We start from the raw sequence: 14247 nt of genomic DNA, 5'->3' as shown, positions 1-14247 counted from the left end.
AAAACTTTGTTTGATCTGAAGAATATTTGTTGACCCAGTCACTTGAATGGTTGGAATATTAAGCCGCATGCACGTCAACTTGAAAGCTATTGTTTGGGTCAGTAACCGCTTTCTTTTCATAGACTCATTTCTACCTGTGCCTTACCGCATCCTGAGTCCAAGTGGTTCAGACCCCTCGCTTGTTCCTCTTGTTTTCACCTTGAAGGATGCACTACGCTGTCTCCTTCCAATCTCCCTCAAGTTGTCCAGGTGGCCTCATTTACAGACCACTTCAAGGATGTTTCTGCTTGTTACTAAATGGGTGTCTCTTGTAGGTTGTGTATAAACAGACGCAAACAAAGTTATTAAAGTTGTTACCATTTTTTATTGCCCAATCTTAGTATGAAGCTGGTGAAATGGTACATAAAGCAATATGGTTTTTACCATCAGAATTAGTGATTTGAAGGGCAGAACCCTCTTTGTTGCTACTCTGAAAGGACTCTCCCTGAGAGAATCTCATGTTGTATTGCGTCCTTCTACCATTCCTTGCTGGTAGAATCTTCAGATAAAGTTGAGGTGCTGCCACGAGACACACCTGGATGTTCATGGCCTCTAACGTAGATGTCAACTCCTTGGTGTGAGTGTCTTGGGGCTCAGGTCTGTATTTCCGGCTCAGCAGCCCTGCTTTTGCTCATCAGAAGGAACCTGTTCCTTGTCTGGGTAAACAGCAGAGTTCCACCCTCCAGGTGAACAAGCCGCCGGTGTGCACCCTCCACCTTCTTGCGTCTCCTGGACAGGGGATTGTGGTTCCATGCTCTCGTCCTGGACCTCATGTATGCTACCCTCCTAGCGGGGGCGTGCACTCGGAATGTGGACATGCGCAATCGATTACATGAACCCTTACTTACTCCCCTTTATATCACTATTCTCCATCGTATAGCCCATTCTCGTTCACTCAGGTTTCATAAATGAGCTGTTATGTGTGTACCTTTTGATTCAACGTCTATTATATTCCCCATGTTAGACTCATGTTTTGATTGGTTACCTTTCCCTCTAATTGTAAAGCGCTCTGATATCCTTCGGGATCAAGTTCGCGCTATATAAAACTTTATAAATAAAATAAAATAAATTACTTGTGCGGTCTCTTCAAGGTGAAAAGGATCTAGAACCACTCAGGTGAGTCCCAGCTAGACCTCTCCGCCTTTGTGAAACGTGTTGCCCCAACACACATCTCGGTGAGTGAGGGGCATGTTTGTGTGGGTGTGATCCCGTCCTACCATGCCCGAACATGCCCCTGTGTGTCTTTCCACTCATGGCCTTGATATCCAGAGTGTTTCATCGATTTCAGCTGTATTTCCACTCTACAAGGCATGCATTATAACGTAGGACACAAATACGGAATCCACTACATCAGCTGAACAGGGTAAGCATGGTAAGCATGGTGTAGTTAAATATGAAATTAAAAAATAGTAAATATTACCTTGATTATGCTCAGCAGATCTAGACATATTCGTGTTAACCCAGTTTATCCCTGGTGACGCTCTACTGGTCCGGTCCTGCTCCTGGTCAGTTATGCACCTTGTCGTGGTGTTCTTCCATCTTGCTGCACCAGGAACAGATACCCTCGGCCGCCTCCCCTTCTGACAAACATATCCTCGCTGGGTGATTCAATTTGTTATCTCTTTGGTTATGGCATCCGTGTCCTCTTCCCACCGCCCTCACTCTGTGCTGTGGTAACTAGCTGCTTTGCTGAGACATTGGATCGCAACACCGCACCCAACGCCAAACACAAGCAAAACCAAGATCATTGACTTTTCTTTGTCTACTGCACCTAAAAACATGAAATCCTCTCTCTTCTCAAAGCACCAGTCCATCTTTCGATTGCACTTGGCCTGTGGCCTCTCCGTTGTCTTCTGCAGCGATATGTGCTATACACCTTTGTCCTCTCCTCGGCCGCCTCAGTCCAATAACACAGGCCGACATCTTTCAAAGTCTGCAACCAATCCTCTTTTCACTCCACCAACACTTGAGCAATCCATGTGTGAGACTACCCAGCAGCCTCCCTCCTTCGCCATGCTGCCATCTCCAACTCAACCCTTATACGAGTCCTCAAAGCTCCAACCTACTTTCTTTGCAACCTTCTCCAGATTCCTTCCCTTACAAATACCAGGCCCCCTGCTTCCTAGTAGAAGCTTCTCATCTTTGAGTTCAAATCAGCCGACCCCTCGCCCCTTCTGGTCTAAACAAATCCTGTATCTGTGGACCCTGGTTCGGCCCCTTGTTCATAAACCCAACATGGCATCAACACGCCCGCTTCCTCCTCTGTGGGATCGGATCTCCTTCCGTTGATGACATCCACTGGGAGAGGCGCTCTCTGAACCCTCTAGCCATCACTACGTCAGGACGCCCCTCAAGCACCGGCTCCCTACACCCAAGGGATCCACCATCTCTACAGCCCCATGGATAACGCCCCTGGCACCGTGCATTGCATTAAGCGCAGCAGCCACCATGGTTTATTGTTCACTGTCAGGGTAGCCATCAACGTACAATCCTCCAGCTAGCATCCTAGCCCTCAAATACTAGCGATTGCTACAGTATCTTGTTATCCTGCCTCACTCCCCAAATTCTCTGCCTAACACTCACCTTCTGAAAACACCATGTGTTCAATTCTTATATGCTGTTTAATGTAACTTCTGTAAGCTTTACTGTTCGTTATGGTCAACAAATAAATACAAGCACAATGCAATCGTCCTTAGCCAGAGGCTAATTTGTTACCCACGATGGCTGCAGGTAAAGGCAATCTTTTTGCTGTGCCCAATGCGTTCAGCAGACACCGGGCGCAGGATACAAGTTCTAAAGGCGTAGTTCGGCCTGATCAGGCCATTTTGAATAAATATTTTAATTTAATGTGAAGGGCTAGTGGCTACTACAAGACAAAAGAGGTGGGGCCGGGAGGAGGAAGGAGGGGAATTAAAAAATAAAAAACACTTACCTTTTCGCCGGCCACCAGCTCTCCTCCATCTTTTTCAGCTTTCTTCGTCCTGCAGTCCCGGCACCAGGAAGCACCTGGCATCCAGCCTCCCCACAGCCAATCACAACGCTACAATGCAGCGTTGTGAGTGGTCTGAGCGCCGACGGGGACTGGAAGGGTTTGCATGTTCCTCACCAGGCTGTGTAATGCAGCGGAAGATGCAGAGTGCCCATGACTGTTTGGCCGGCCCTAGTAATGCCCACTTATGGAGTGAAAGCAACACTTCTTCCCTGCTCTGCCCAGCCCCACCCAGAGACCCACTGAATTCAATAGGAAACATATGGTGATCATAACGGTACGTTATGATCATTGTACTTTTACTTGTGAGCAGTGGGGCCAAGCTCCTCCGCCATTGAGGAGGAGCCGCCTCCCCCTACAGAAAATCCATCCCTGAGAGTTTTCTTATGAGTGGGAAAGAAAGGGGGCTTGGGAGTAGACAAACACAGTACTCCCAGTAGTTAGGGCAGTAGTATCGCAGTTAAGTCCTGCCTTCGTTCACGGTGACCACAAATCTCCTTCCCTCTACCCCGTGGTATGTACACCCGCCGTACGAGGAGGAGGTCACCTGATCGGAGCTGACTTGTGGGTCACCGGACACCACATGACCTAAGCCCTCAATGTTCTGCTGAGGCCTGTGCTCTCTGGCCCTCCTTAGAAGATGAGGAGTCCTCTAGTTCGACTGGTTTCTGAACGTCACAGCTGAGCGTTCGCTTGAGGCATCAAAGAGTGGCGTTTCTTTTTTCTTTGTGTGTAGCAATTATTTTATTAGTAAAAACTGATAACTGAGCGATACAACAAATACAGTGGCTTGCAAGTCCAGCTTAATTCCATATTGAGTTACAGATGTTAATTGTGTGGTACATGCACCAATAACAAACTATATTTATTTACAGTATTTAAGAAAATATGGAAAAAGGGAGAAAGGGATGAAGAGAATAAGCTATAGAATGAAGTAGGTAAGGAGATGACAGGAAGAAGGAGAAAGAGAAGGGAGGAAAATATGGAACTACAAAATGGAAGACAAACCGGTTCTGCGAAGTCCAAGTTTAATAATCCAGGTGGGAGGAGAGAGGAGGCGCAGTAACACTGATGAGGAAGACTTCAGAAGCCATGCGAAGTGGAGTTTGTCTGTCTGACCTTCGAAAGATGACTGACTGCACAACAATGTGTGATGAATCCTGTGCGACGTAGATGCCTTTGACGCTCGGTGTGATCTTGGTCACCATTGTCATTGTGGTGACGCGGGTGCCTGTCAGGTGAGGAGCCTGCTCTTGTCACACGAGGGGGGTTGGTAGAGCTGAGGCAGCTGCTGCCTGGGACCCTGTGGAGTCCATCACAGCTTCTCCTCCTGTTTGAAGTCCTTCCTTGACCACCCTTGCTCCAGCTCCAGTAAATCAGCGTCAGTTCTGAGTTCCCCTTCCGTGTGCCAACACCCTGATTTGCACTAATATCTCAGGCTCTGCATCCTGCTTTCCTGCCCGAGCGTCCTGTCCCTGGACAGGATCCAACTTCTTCTGCTTAAAATTGGACGAGGCGGAAGTCATGATTATTTGTGCAAACAAAACTGAACGCTTTACCCAAAGCACGCGCTTTGACGCATACTTACACTCCTGGCGTGGCACCGCGTGCCTCAAGGCAGCGTGCCCTTAGACAAACCCAGTAAAGTCTTAACATCCAGCTCTAAACATCAGACTCTGCCCAGTGCTTTTGAACCAGTTGTTACATAAGCTGAAAATCTAGATTTGCATCCTTCTGACTTCTTGTACAATTCCTGGTTTGCTTTTCAGGTTCTGTGGAAGGTTTTACACAGGTGAGGGCCTAGAAATTATTTTGCTAGCAGTGTGTGCTAAACAAGCAAAGTAAATTATATTTGAGCCAAACTTCAAAATAATGTTTTGTAGTGAAGGATGATCAGGAATCCAGGTAGTTAATTAAATATATTTATTTAAGTTAAGACGGTACAGGGTAGTAGTACATTCATTAAGTAAAAGTAAAGGAAATAAAGACCCCACCAGGAGCAGGATGGTACCAGCTCAGCCCTAACTCTCAACTGAAATCCTAGAGCTCTGTAGCATTCTAATACAACATCATGATGTCAACATTCTACAGGGCTGAGCAGGAGATTATGGGGAAGGAAGATGAAGTGCAGACACTACATGTTTGTTTTGAAACCATCACTTGATCCGTTCAAAATGGAGGGCCCTTCAACAATGTGAATTGATTAGAAATGTAAATCTTTAAAAAGGTTCACGAGAACTGGCTAACTAAAGACGAATGCTGGACGATGCACACACTGTGGCGACCTGGTTACTAAAGAACAAGTTACTTACCTTCGGTACCACCTTATCTGGTAGAGACTATATCTAGCCGCAGAGCCCTTACCTTTGAATTTCCCAGGTGTCAGACTGGATCCGGAAGATTTGTCGAGCAGTACCCTTGTGTGCCGGTAGGTGGCATCGTTCGGCTCTGCATGCGTCATCCTTGCCAGAGTGATGTCGCAATACCTTTATAGGTGCCACTTAGGTGCGCTGACGTCAGTTCTTTTCTCAAGCCATAAGACCTCAGATAGAAGGGATCGCAGAAACAAGATGCACTGAGGAGCATGAGCGGCACACAGTGGTCTAGCTGTGCCTGAGTCAGAAGGGGCAGAGTTGCCGTTTGTGAATGCTGGCATGAACGCGTTGGAAATACATGGGACAGCAGCTAATTTTAAAGTCTTTATGATCACGTATGAGGAGTTCCTGTGATGTGTGAGAGGCCCTCTAGCTACTGATGACTTGCGCTGCATTTACAACCCTTCGTGGTGTCTTGACAGGTATGTTCCAAAACCTTGCCTCGTGTGTTTCCACGTTGTCCATCCTGCACACGCAGCCAGTGTCCGTCTCCCTGACCCTTTGCGTCTATTCCCCTTAGGTCTATAAAAAGTTTGACATCCCCGATGGACCCCCAGAGGGCATGGGCAAAGGCCTCGACTGGAACGTGGACCTGATCCCCAAATTGCTGATGGCAAATGGTGGGTATCATTTTCTCCATACCCCCACACTGCTGCCCTGTAGTCCCCTAACCTAGCTTCCCCCCTCGTCTGAGCTGCACACCGTGCTCCCAGAGGGCTGTCATCGGTGTGTACTGCAGCTGCAGAGGGTTGTGTGTGCTCTGTGTAGTGCTCTTGCAATGATGTTTAGGGTGCGTAGTTTAACAGCCGGGCTTATGACACTGTGTACCGTGTGTGTCGTCGTGTGTCTTGTGCACCGTGGCTCATGTGCATGTCTCGTGTGGCTAGAATGCTTCGTGTGCTGCACTGGTTGACTCCAGAGGGTGTTTGTGTAGATTTGCAACAGAGAGCTGTGTATGTGCTGTTGATCTTTCTTATTTGTCATTCTTACTCTTTTCTACCAACTCTAAACTTCTCTCTCTCCTCTCGCTTCTCCATTTGTCCTTCACTTAATTTTTCTGCTTTTATGGATGTCCTCCCTGGCTCCCTGTTTACCTCTGTCTCGTTCTTTCTCTCTTCACTTCTTACCTGCCATACTCGACACCCCTATTTCATTCCCCTTGTTGGCTAATATCCTTCCTTCTCCTTTCTTGCTTCTGTTCCTTGGCCTCTTCCACTTTCCTTCCATGCTCCTCACTTGTGGTCCTTGTTTCTAACCCTCTCGTTGGTTACCCACTTTCCTTTCTTATTCCCTTGATTTGCGCCCATTCGTTCCTCCCATTTCTTGCTTCGTCTCATGGTTGTCCCCGTGTCGTTTCCATTCCAGGCCAGCTGGTGAAGATGATGCTGCACGCCGAGTTGACTCGTTACCTAGAATTCAAGGTTGTGGAGGGCAGCTTTGTCTACAAGGGAGGAAAGATCTACAAAGTGCCTTCCACTGAGACCGAGGCCTTGGCTTCCAGTGAGTACCATCTTGCATGTTGTATCTCAGTCTTGTACACTGATCCTGCACACTCACCATTTTACCTCTTCCTGATTGGTCATACTCTCTTGTCCAGGCTTGTCCTCTCTAGAAGTGTTGCAATTGTTACAGTGAAGACTTTCAAGTGCATAATAATTACCTTCTTGTTTCATTGCATGTATTGTATACAAGTACCCTGAAAACTTCTAATATAAAATGTAATACTTTCATATATACACCCGTTTTTGTCTGTTCTATACACCTTTTTGAGATTTACTCCATATGATTGTTCGCTCTTGAACGCAGTTGTACCCGTTTACAAGAAATTGCCTAAAAGAATTGACGAGCTGAAAGAAATCAATTAGCAAGCATATCTTCCATCTTGCTCCCAAATGTTATCTTAAAATAAACTAATCATTCAATTGAATAAATCCCTTGAAGGCACATTTACCCAACCCTCTCTTGTTGTAGGCCTCCCCTTTGTGCTCTCCGATTACACCTATACCTTGTCCTCCGCACCCCCATCTGGCTTGTACGATCATGCTTTTTCATTCTTCTTTGCCCCGCCCGTGTCCTAGTTCTGAGTGTTTGTCCTCCATCCCATGCTGCACTCATGTTCTGGGCCCTAAGCCCTCACATACTCTTATTTACCCTGCATTATCATCACACACCTCCCCGGGCTTCAACTACACAGAGTAGGTGCAGTCGAGAGCCAACTCTACACGCGGAGACAAAACAAGTACAGCCCAAGTAACTGTACAACCCGAGAGAGAGAGAGAGAGACACACACACACACACACACACACACACCCCCCCACCCTCCCCCACCCCACCCCCCCTCCCCAGTGCGGCAAGCTTCGCTCGCACAAAAGCAAGGACCGCAAAGGTAGCAGTGGAGCAAGCTTCACTCGCTCACAGAAGAGGTTCAGCAAAGGTTGCCGTGCAGCAAACTTCGCTCGCACAAAAGCAGGTACAGCAAAGGTAGTAGTGGATAAGGTATAGGGACTGTTTCTAAGAACTCTGTTTGTTGTGCGAAACACAAGAATTTGTTTAAAACATGTTTTTCTTCTGGTGTTTTCTGGTCATTCGAGACACTTTGCACTTGATTTAATTTAGTGTATGTAAAAAAATTGTAGGTGCTATTTGCTATGTTTGATTATGATAAATATTGTTTGAAATCATTATGGTGGTCAGGATTATGACTATACGATTACAGCCTTGATTGCAGTTGACAATCTAACCATCTACATGATTTATTAATGGCTTAAGCAATACCTACGAGGGCCATTGTTTCAATTTAGCATTTACACTCAGGTCTCCTAGGTTTATGGATAGCTCTTGTAGCGCAGTAAGACGAGAGCAGGAGAAAGGTGGTAAAAGGAGAAATAACCACTCTGTAATGGCACGCCATCACCCTGTAGGCTATTTGGTGGCGCATCCCTTCTGTCAGCCATTGCTCCTGTTGGGAAGTCGAACAGGAAGTTGCAGGAACTCCTGTGCCAGATGTGCACCCATGCGTATTTTTCTATTTCTGAATGCTCATCTTCTTCAATTAGGAAACTGGTCTTGCACAGTGTGTGTTGTTTTAGGCATTTAGCTCCATCTCGCGCAGGTCGTCTGAGGCATGTGCACCTTCCTCACCCTGGGGCAGGCACGCAAGCGAGGGGTTCAGCATAGGCAGATAAGAAATGGGATGGGAGTGTCCTTGCATGGAGCAATGGAACTTCAACAAAGTGGCAGTTTTTAGTTACTGTTGGGTCCAAGTTTGGTGTACTACTCTGGAATGATTGTTTGTATGCTTCCTTTCTTCCCCTCCATGGCCGTAAACACTATACTCCTTCTCTACGCAGATCTGATGGGCATAATCGAGAAGCAACGGTTCCGCAAGTTCCTTATCTTCATCGCCAACTTTGACGAGAATGACCCTAAGACCTTCGAAGGCGTGGATCCCAAGGACACCACCATGAGAGATGTCTACAAAAAGTTTGGTCTTGGCCAGGATGTGATGGACTTCACAGGGCATGCACTCGCCCTGTACAGGACTGACGAGTAAGTATCCGACGGCTGGAGTATCTCACTCCGCATATTTGTACTGATAGTGAGCACAAATAACAACTCTCTCTCGCACTTCTTTATCTATGTCACTGCTACACACTGCGTCCCCAACTCGATTACCAACCCTCGGCGGCCATCACCCACAACATGAAAACACTTCCACGCAGGACCAAATCAAAGACAATTAGTAGAGGGAATGAGGAAAAGTTCTATAACTACTACCCTGTAGAATAATTTCCAATGAATACATTGTATTGCATTATATTGCAACATTTATATACTCCTATGTGGGGCTCAGAAGCACTTTCCTACATGGTTAGCATGCCACACTGCATAGGATGTGTTTTTGGAAGGCTGATGTCTTTGTTTTGTTTATTTTATGGGTCGTAGCATTAAGCAGTGGGTTGTCCTGGCTGATATATTTTATTAAACGTTTTATGGTCCTGCATATTCATACGTTACAGGGAGTTATGGTGGGGAGATCTGCTGGTGTGAACTTTATTACTAACATCCCATACATGATTCATTTTGAGATGTCAAGAAGTGGTCATAGTACATAGCTAGCTGGGGCCCAAAGTGGTGGATTAAATTAGAGTACTCTTGCATCGCAGTGTTTGACTCGTGGTATCAAGGTCTCAATCCATGGTTGTCTCCAGACTTCTTACCGCTCTTGATGTTGTTAGAGGGGCTTCAAGCTCCTTCGGCCTATGCCCGTAGGCTGGTGTTTTGAAATTGTCCATCGGTCATGACCACTGTCTTTGCGATGTTGAGCTTTAGGTAGTTACTCATCATCTGTGCACGTAAGTCACAAAGGCAGTTGTCAGTTCTCAAGTTGTAGAGGTTTTCCGGGTCATCCATTGTTAGAATGGTTTGTGTATCATCTGCGTAGTTGTATCAGGCGAGTTAGTGGAACAAGTGGTTACAAAGGCTGATTGTGTGCCTCTACCTGACCTGATTCCAGATTGTTAGTCTGACATCAAGTCATTTTCCTCCACAAACTTTAAAAGTTGAGTAAACACTTCTTTTTCTAATATTTTACCTTGGAAAAAGCCATTAGACATTGGTCTGTAGTTTTCTCAGGGCGCGTGGGTCAAGCTTTTTCTTTTTGATGATGGTTTTCAGCTATAGTAGGAATTAACCTATTTCTAAGGACTTGGTGAGTAATCTTATAGATACCTTTTCCTGTTTACGTTGTGCCAAGGATATCGTTAAATATTTTTAAAGATGCTAGGTCCAAACAAGATCCTGATGCTCTTCTTGTGATGACAATGTCGTGGAACTCTTTTTACGAGATGGTATTGAAAATATTAAGTGGTGGAAGAATACTTTTGACCTCATTTTTGGTGGTTGAGTCATATGTCGGGACACTGCCAGTTGTGTTCCCCGTAAAGTAATATTGTAACTTTTTAATGTTGGAGATCAATTTCATGGAGATTTTGTTACAAAAAGCCTGCAGTTGTGATTTTTCTTTGTTTTGGCGCTTTGGACTGCAGAATATTGCAAGAATCACCAGCAGTGGCGTAGCTAGACCTTTAGCCGCCTGTTGCGATCCCTGCATTTGCCGCCCTGCAACGGCAGCAGGGAGGAGCGAGGGGGGTGGATGGTGCTGGCAATCCCTGTATTTGCTGCCCCACAACGGCTGCAGGTAAGTAAGACCGCGACGGCCGCAGGTAAGTAAAACTCGTGCCCCTCCCCTTGCTACGCCACTGATCTTCAGGGTTTCCCTACAAGGGCGCCATAATACAGTGGGCGTATTAAATAATCTGGTATGCCAATCATAATTAGCTAATGTTAACAGGTTTAAAGAGACCAAGTACGTGTACTGGAATCAATCTCCCATTACCCAGAATCAAAGTTACCACAAATCGAGTTCAGAAAATGGGAGGACCAAGCAAATAGAAGGAAGTTTTCATGGGAACAATATTCCATGTGACACAATGTCAATTTGTTAACTATGTTTACTTATTTTAAGATATATTATCACTGCCTTTTGAGTAAATATTTAATGTTTTTACAACCTTAAAAACACTTTTTAATGTAGTCCTTGATTGAATGAATGTTTTTTTTACATCTTCCCACTGGGTGTGTTTTTTGTATCTTGGGTCAGATGCTGTTTATCAATTTCCACTCAAATGATTAGTTTTGTTCCAATAATGGGAGAAGCTCCAATGAATTAATTTCATGTAAAGGTATGCAGACCAATTGTGTGAGTCACTATTTTTGCCTCTCCAATTTTTGCAATTGAGACAAGATTGTATTTAGACTCCATCTAAGTGTCTGCCCAAAGGGAGTGCTGATCTTTCATATAGATCAGTCACATCAACGTTTTTGTGATCTGGCATCCTATTGGTCACTTGGTGTGCTTTCCTGATGCAAAGAGGGTTTTATAGCAATAGGTAGAGGGCATCAAGGATATGCCGTTGATAAAGTAGATGCTACTTATGTTTTGTCATCAGCACTTGGTAAGGTAGTGTCATGTTCAGGAATTTCTTGGTGGACGTCCACATTTGTTAGGGTTTTGCTATCAAATGGCTAATGTTGCTTTTACTTGCAAGCTCTAAGCTTATTGGATTCACCGGGCACCTGTAATTATAGCTAGGACTTAGGTGTGGGCTGACATTAGATACAATTTTATGGAGGCGGGAATTTATAGTAAAGTCAGGGGGCCCGATTCAAAGAACTAACTTAAGACAAAATCCTAAACTTACTACCATTTTGGTATTCACAGAAGGCACTTACTCATTTCGGTATTCACAGAAGTTAGGAGTTCTAACTTTAGGACTCCTAAATGCCTTCTGTGACTACCGAAAGTCTTAAAGTTAGGATTTTTCTCAGTTTATGAGTAGTAAAGTTAGGAGTCCTAACTTTACTACTCCTAAACTGAGAAAAATCCTAACTTTAAGACTTTCGGTATTCACAGAAGGCATTTAGGAGTCCTAAAGTAAGGAGTCCTAACTTTACTACTCCTAATCTGAGAAAAATACTAACTTTAAGACTTTTGGTATTCACAGAAGGCTTTTAGGAGTCCTAAAGTTAGGACTCCTAACTTCTGTGAATACCGAAATGAGTAAGTGCCTTCTGTGAATACCAAAATGAGTAAGTGCCTTCTGTGAATACCAAAATGGTAGTAAGTTTAGGATTTTGTCTTAAGTTAGTTCATTTTTTTTTTTAAACAAATAGGTCTGCCAATTCCTGGTCATGGACCTGGCACCCCTAGCAATGAGGACAGGACTTTCCTGTATAGTTCCTGGAGTTCCGGCCAGGTCACCAGACTATTTGCCGAGTTAAAGAGCATTCTGATCTGTTCATTGGCTGAAAGTTCAGGTGACTTTCCACCACATCACAAAGTGCTGTTCCTCTGGCAACAGGAGCCCAGTTCACCATTTTGTGAAGAGATCTGAACGGGTGCCGCTATTATTCAGAGGTACAGTAGGAAGCTGCAACGGCTCTTGGACCCACCGTCGACACCCCTGATCTGGAGTGCTTTGAAGTGGTGAACCATGTAAGGAGTGAGGACTGTTTTTATTTTTGCTACTGCTGCTGATGCTGCTAGGGTGACACTCATCCCAGGATATTTGGCATAGGTCATGGAAATTTCCAAAGCAGCTTTATTTGATGAGTTTTGGTCAAGGTGCAGGTCTCTTCCCTTCAGTTGAAGCTCCTTTGCATTTATTTATTTTATTTATTTATAAAGTTTTATATAGTTCGAACTTGATTCCGAAGGATATCAGAGCGCTTTACAAATTGAGGGAATGTAGTAACATCAATACGAAAGTCAAATAGGGAATATACATAGGCAATGCTAAAATTGTGCACAAGAGAAGACCAATATAGGCCTTGGCTAGGTGTGTAACGTGCTAGGCATTGAAAACCTAACGGCAAGGGGAGCAGATACAATAGAAAAATAACAGAGTGATATCCATTCTCGAGGTATGTCGGAAGCGCTAAGAGCTGACAATCGCCTAGGGTAGCACCAGTGCAGCACCTTATGAAAAGCTGGACATTGGCTTTTCTGCTTTGACATGTCTTCCATGTACAGTGTCTTTCCACGCACTCCCCTGGCTGCCTCCTAATGCTGATCCTGAACGCGCGGTCCCTTGAATTGACGATATAGGCTGATCCTTTGTCCCATTGTGAACCCACAGCTACCTGGACGAACCCTGCCTGGAGACGATCAACCGCATCACGCTGTACCGTGATTCCCTGTCCCAGTTCGGCAAGAGCCCTTACCTCTACCCAATATATGGACTCGGCGAGCTGCCCCAGGGCTTCGTTAGGTAAGGAATCCCTGGACGGTCTTTGCTATACCCACCCATATCACTCTCATACCTTAACCATCAAGGGAGGAGGGAGTGCATGCATGCACAGCATGAACTGTAGCAAAGTGTCCACTGCAAAATCTCTGAGAAGCCTATTTTGAAGAATAAAAGAAGGAATGGTGAATGTGTGAGCTGCCTCATACCCAGCAATATGGTGTTGCTTTCTGCTCCTCTGAAATATTTTGAAATGGAGGGTTTGTGTTTGGGTTTGTGGCCAGAGGCATGAATTGAATTTTAGGTTAATCTTTTCTGGTTTATTACCCACAGGAATGTGTATTTCATGTCCAGCCTGCCAATCGAGTCCCTTCCCCAAAAGTGGAGCTACGCCAAAGCCTCACGCTTTAGAATATTTGTACATTTAAGAACCGCCCGGTTGATACCCTGTTTTCTCTCTCTCTCTTGTGCAGGCTGGGTACTACCTATGGAGGAACCTACATGCTCAACAAGCCAGTGGATGAGATTGTGGTGGAAAATGGCAAGGTGGTGGGTGTCAAGTCAAAAGGGGAGGTAGGTAATGCTTCAGCTGGTGCTTGTGTCCTGGCATGCATGGCCCAGTCTGTGTTGGCAGTGGTAGAGGAAACAGTTGTAGCTGGAACTTGTGTCCACTGTTCCTAGCCTGCTCTGCATCTTCAGCAGGTTCTCTTGACCTCGCCTACAATCAATCAATCAATCAATCAAAGCATTTGTATAGCGCGCTACTCACCCGGAGGGTCTCAAGGCGCTTGGGGGAGGGGGGTCCTCTACTGTTCGAACAGCCAGGTCTTGAGTTGCTTCCTGAAGGAGAGATGATCCTGGGTCAGCCGGAGGTGGATGGGGAGGGAGTTCTACGTCTTGGCAGCCAGGTAGGAGAAGGATCTGCCTCCCGTAGTGGCTCTTCGGATGCGGGGGACGGCGGCGAGGGCGTGGGTGGTCGATCGTAGCTGGCGGGTGGGAGTGTAGAAGGTCAGGCAGTCGTTGAGGTATCTGGGGC

At 45.6% G+C, this 14247-nt stretch overlaps 1 protein-coding gene across 1 annotated transcript in view; it reads left to right on the top strand.

Annotated features, from left to right (window-relative positions):
• The window catches only part of LOC144785008 (rab GDP dissociation inhibitor alpha-like), a 47856-nt gene that overhangs the window by 19053 nt on the left and 14556 nt on the right, over positions 1-14247 (top strand). The window contains exons 3-7 of the mRNA XM_078664127.1: positions 5924-6023; positions 6769-6903; positions 8754-8952; positions 13104-13235; positions 13685-13784. Coding sequence (XP_078520253.1) covers positions 5924-6023; positions 6769-6903; positions 8754-8952; positions 13104-13235; positions 13685-13784 — 666 coding nt within the window. The remainder of the gene's footprint in view (positions 1-5923; positions 6024-6768; positions 6904-8753; positions 8953-13103; positions 13236-13684; positions 13785-14247) is intronic.

Source organism: Lissotriton helveticus, chromosome 10 (assembly GCF_964261635.1).
Source record: "Lissotriton helveticus chromosome 10, aLisHel1.1, whole genome shotgun sequence".
Lineage (NCBI taxonomy): Eukaryota > Metazoa > Chordata > Amphibia > Caudata > Salamandridae > Lissotriton > Lissotriton helveticus.
The sequence above is the reverse complement of the archived record's forward strand: the minus strand, read 5'-3'. Positions and strand labels throughout refer to the sequence as shown.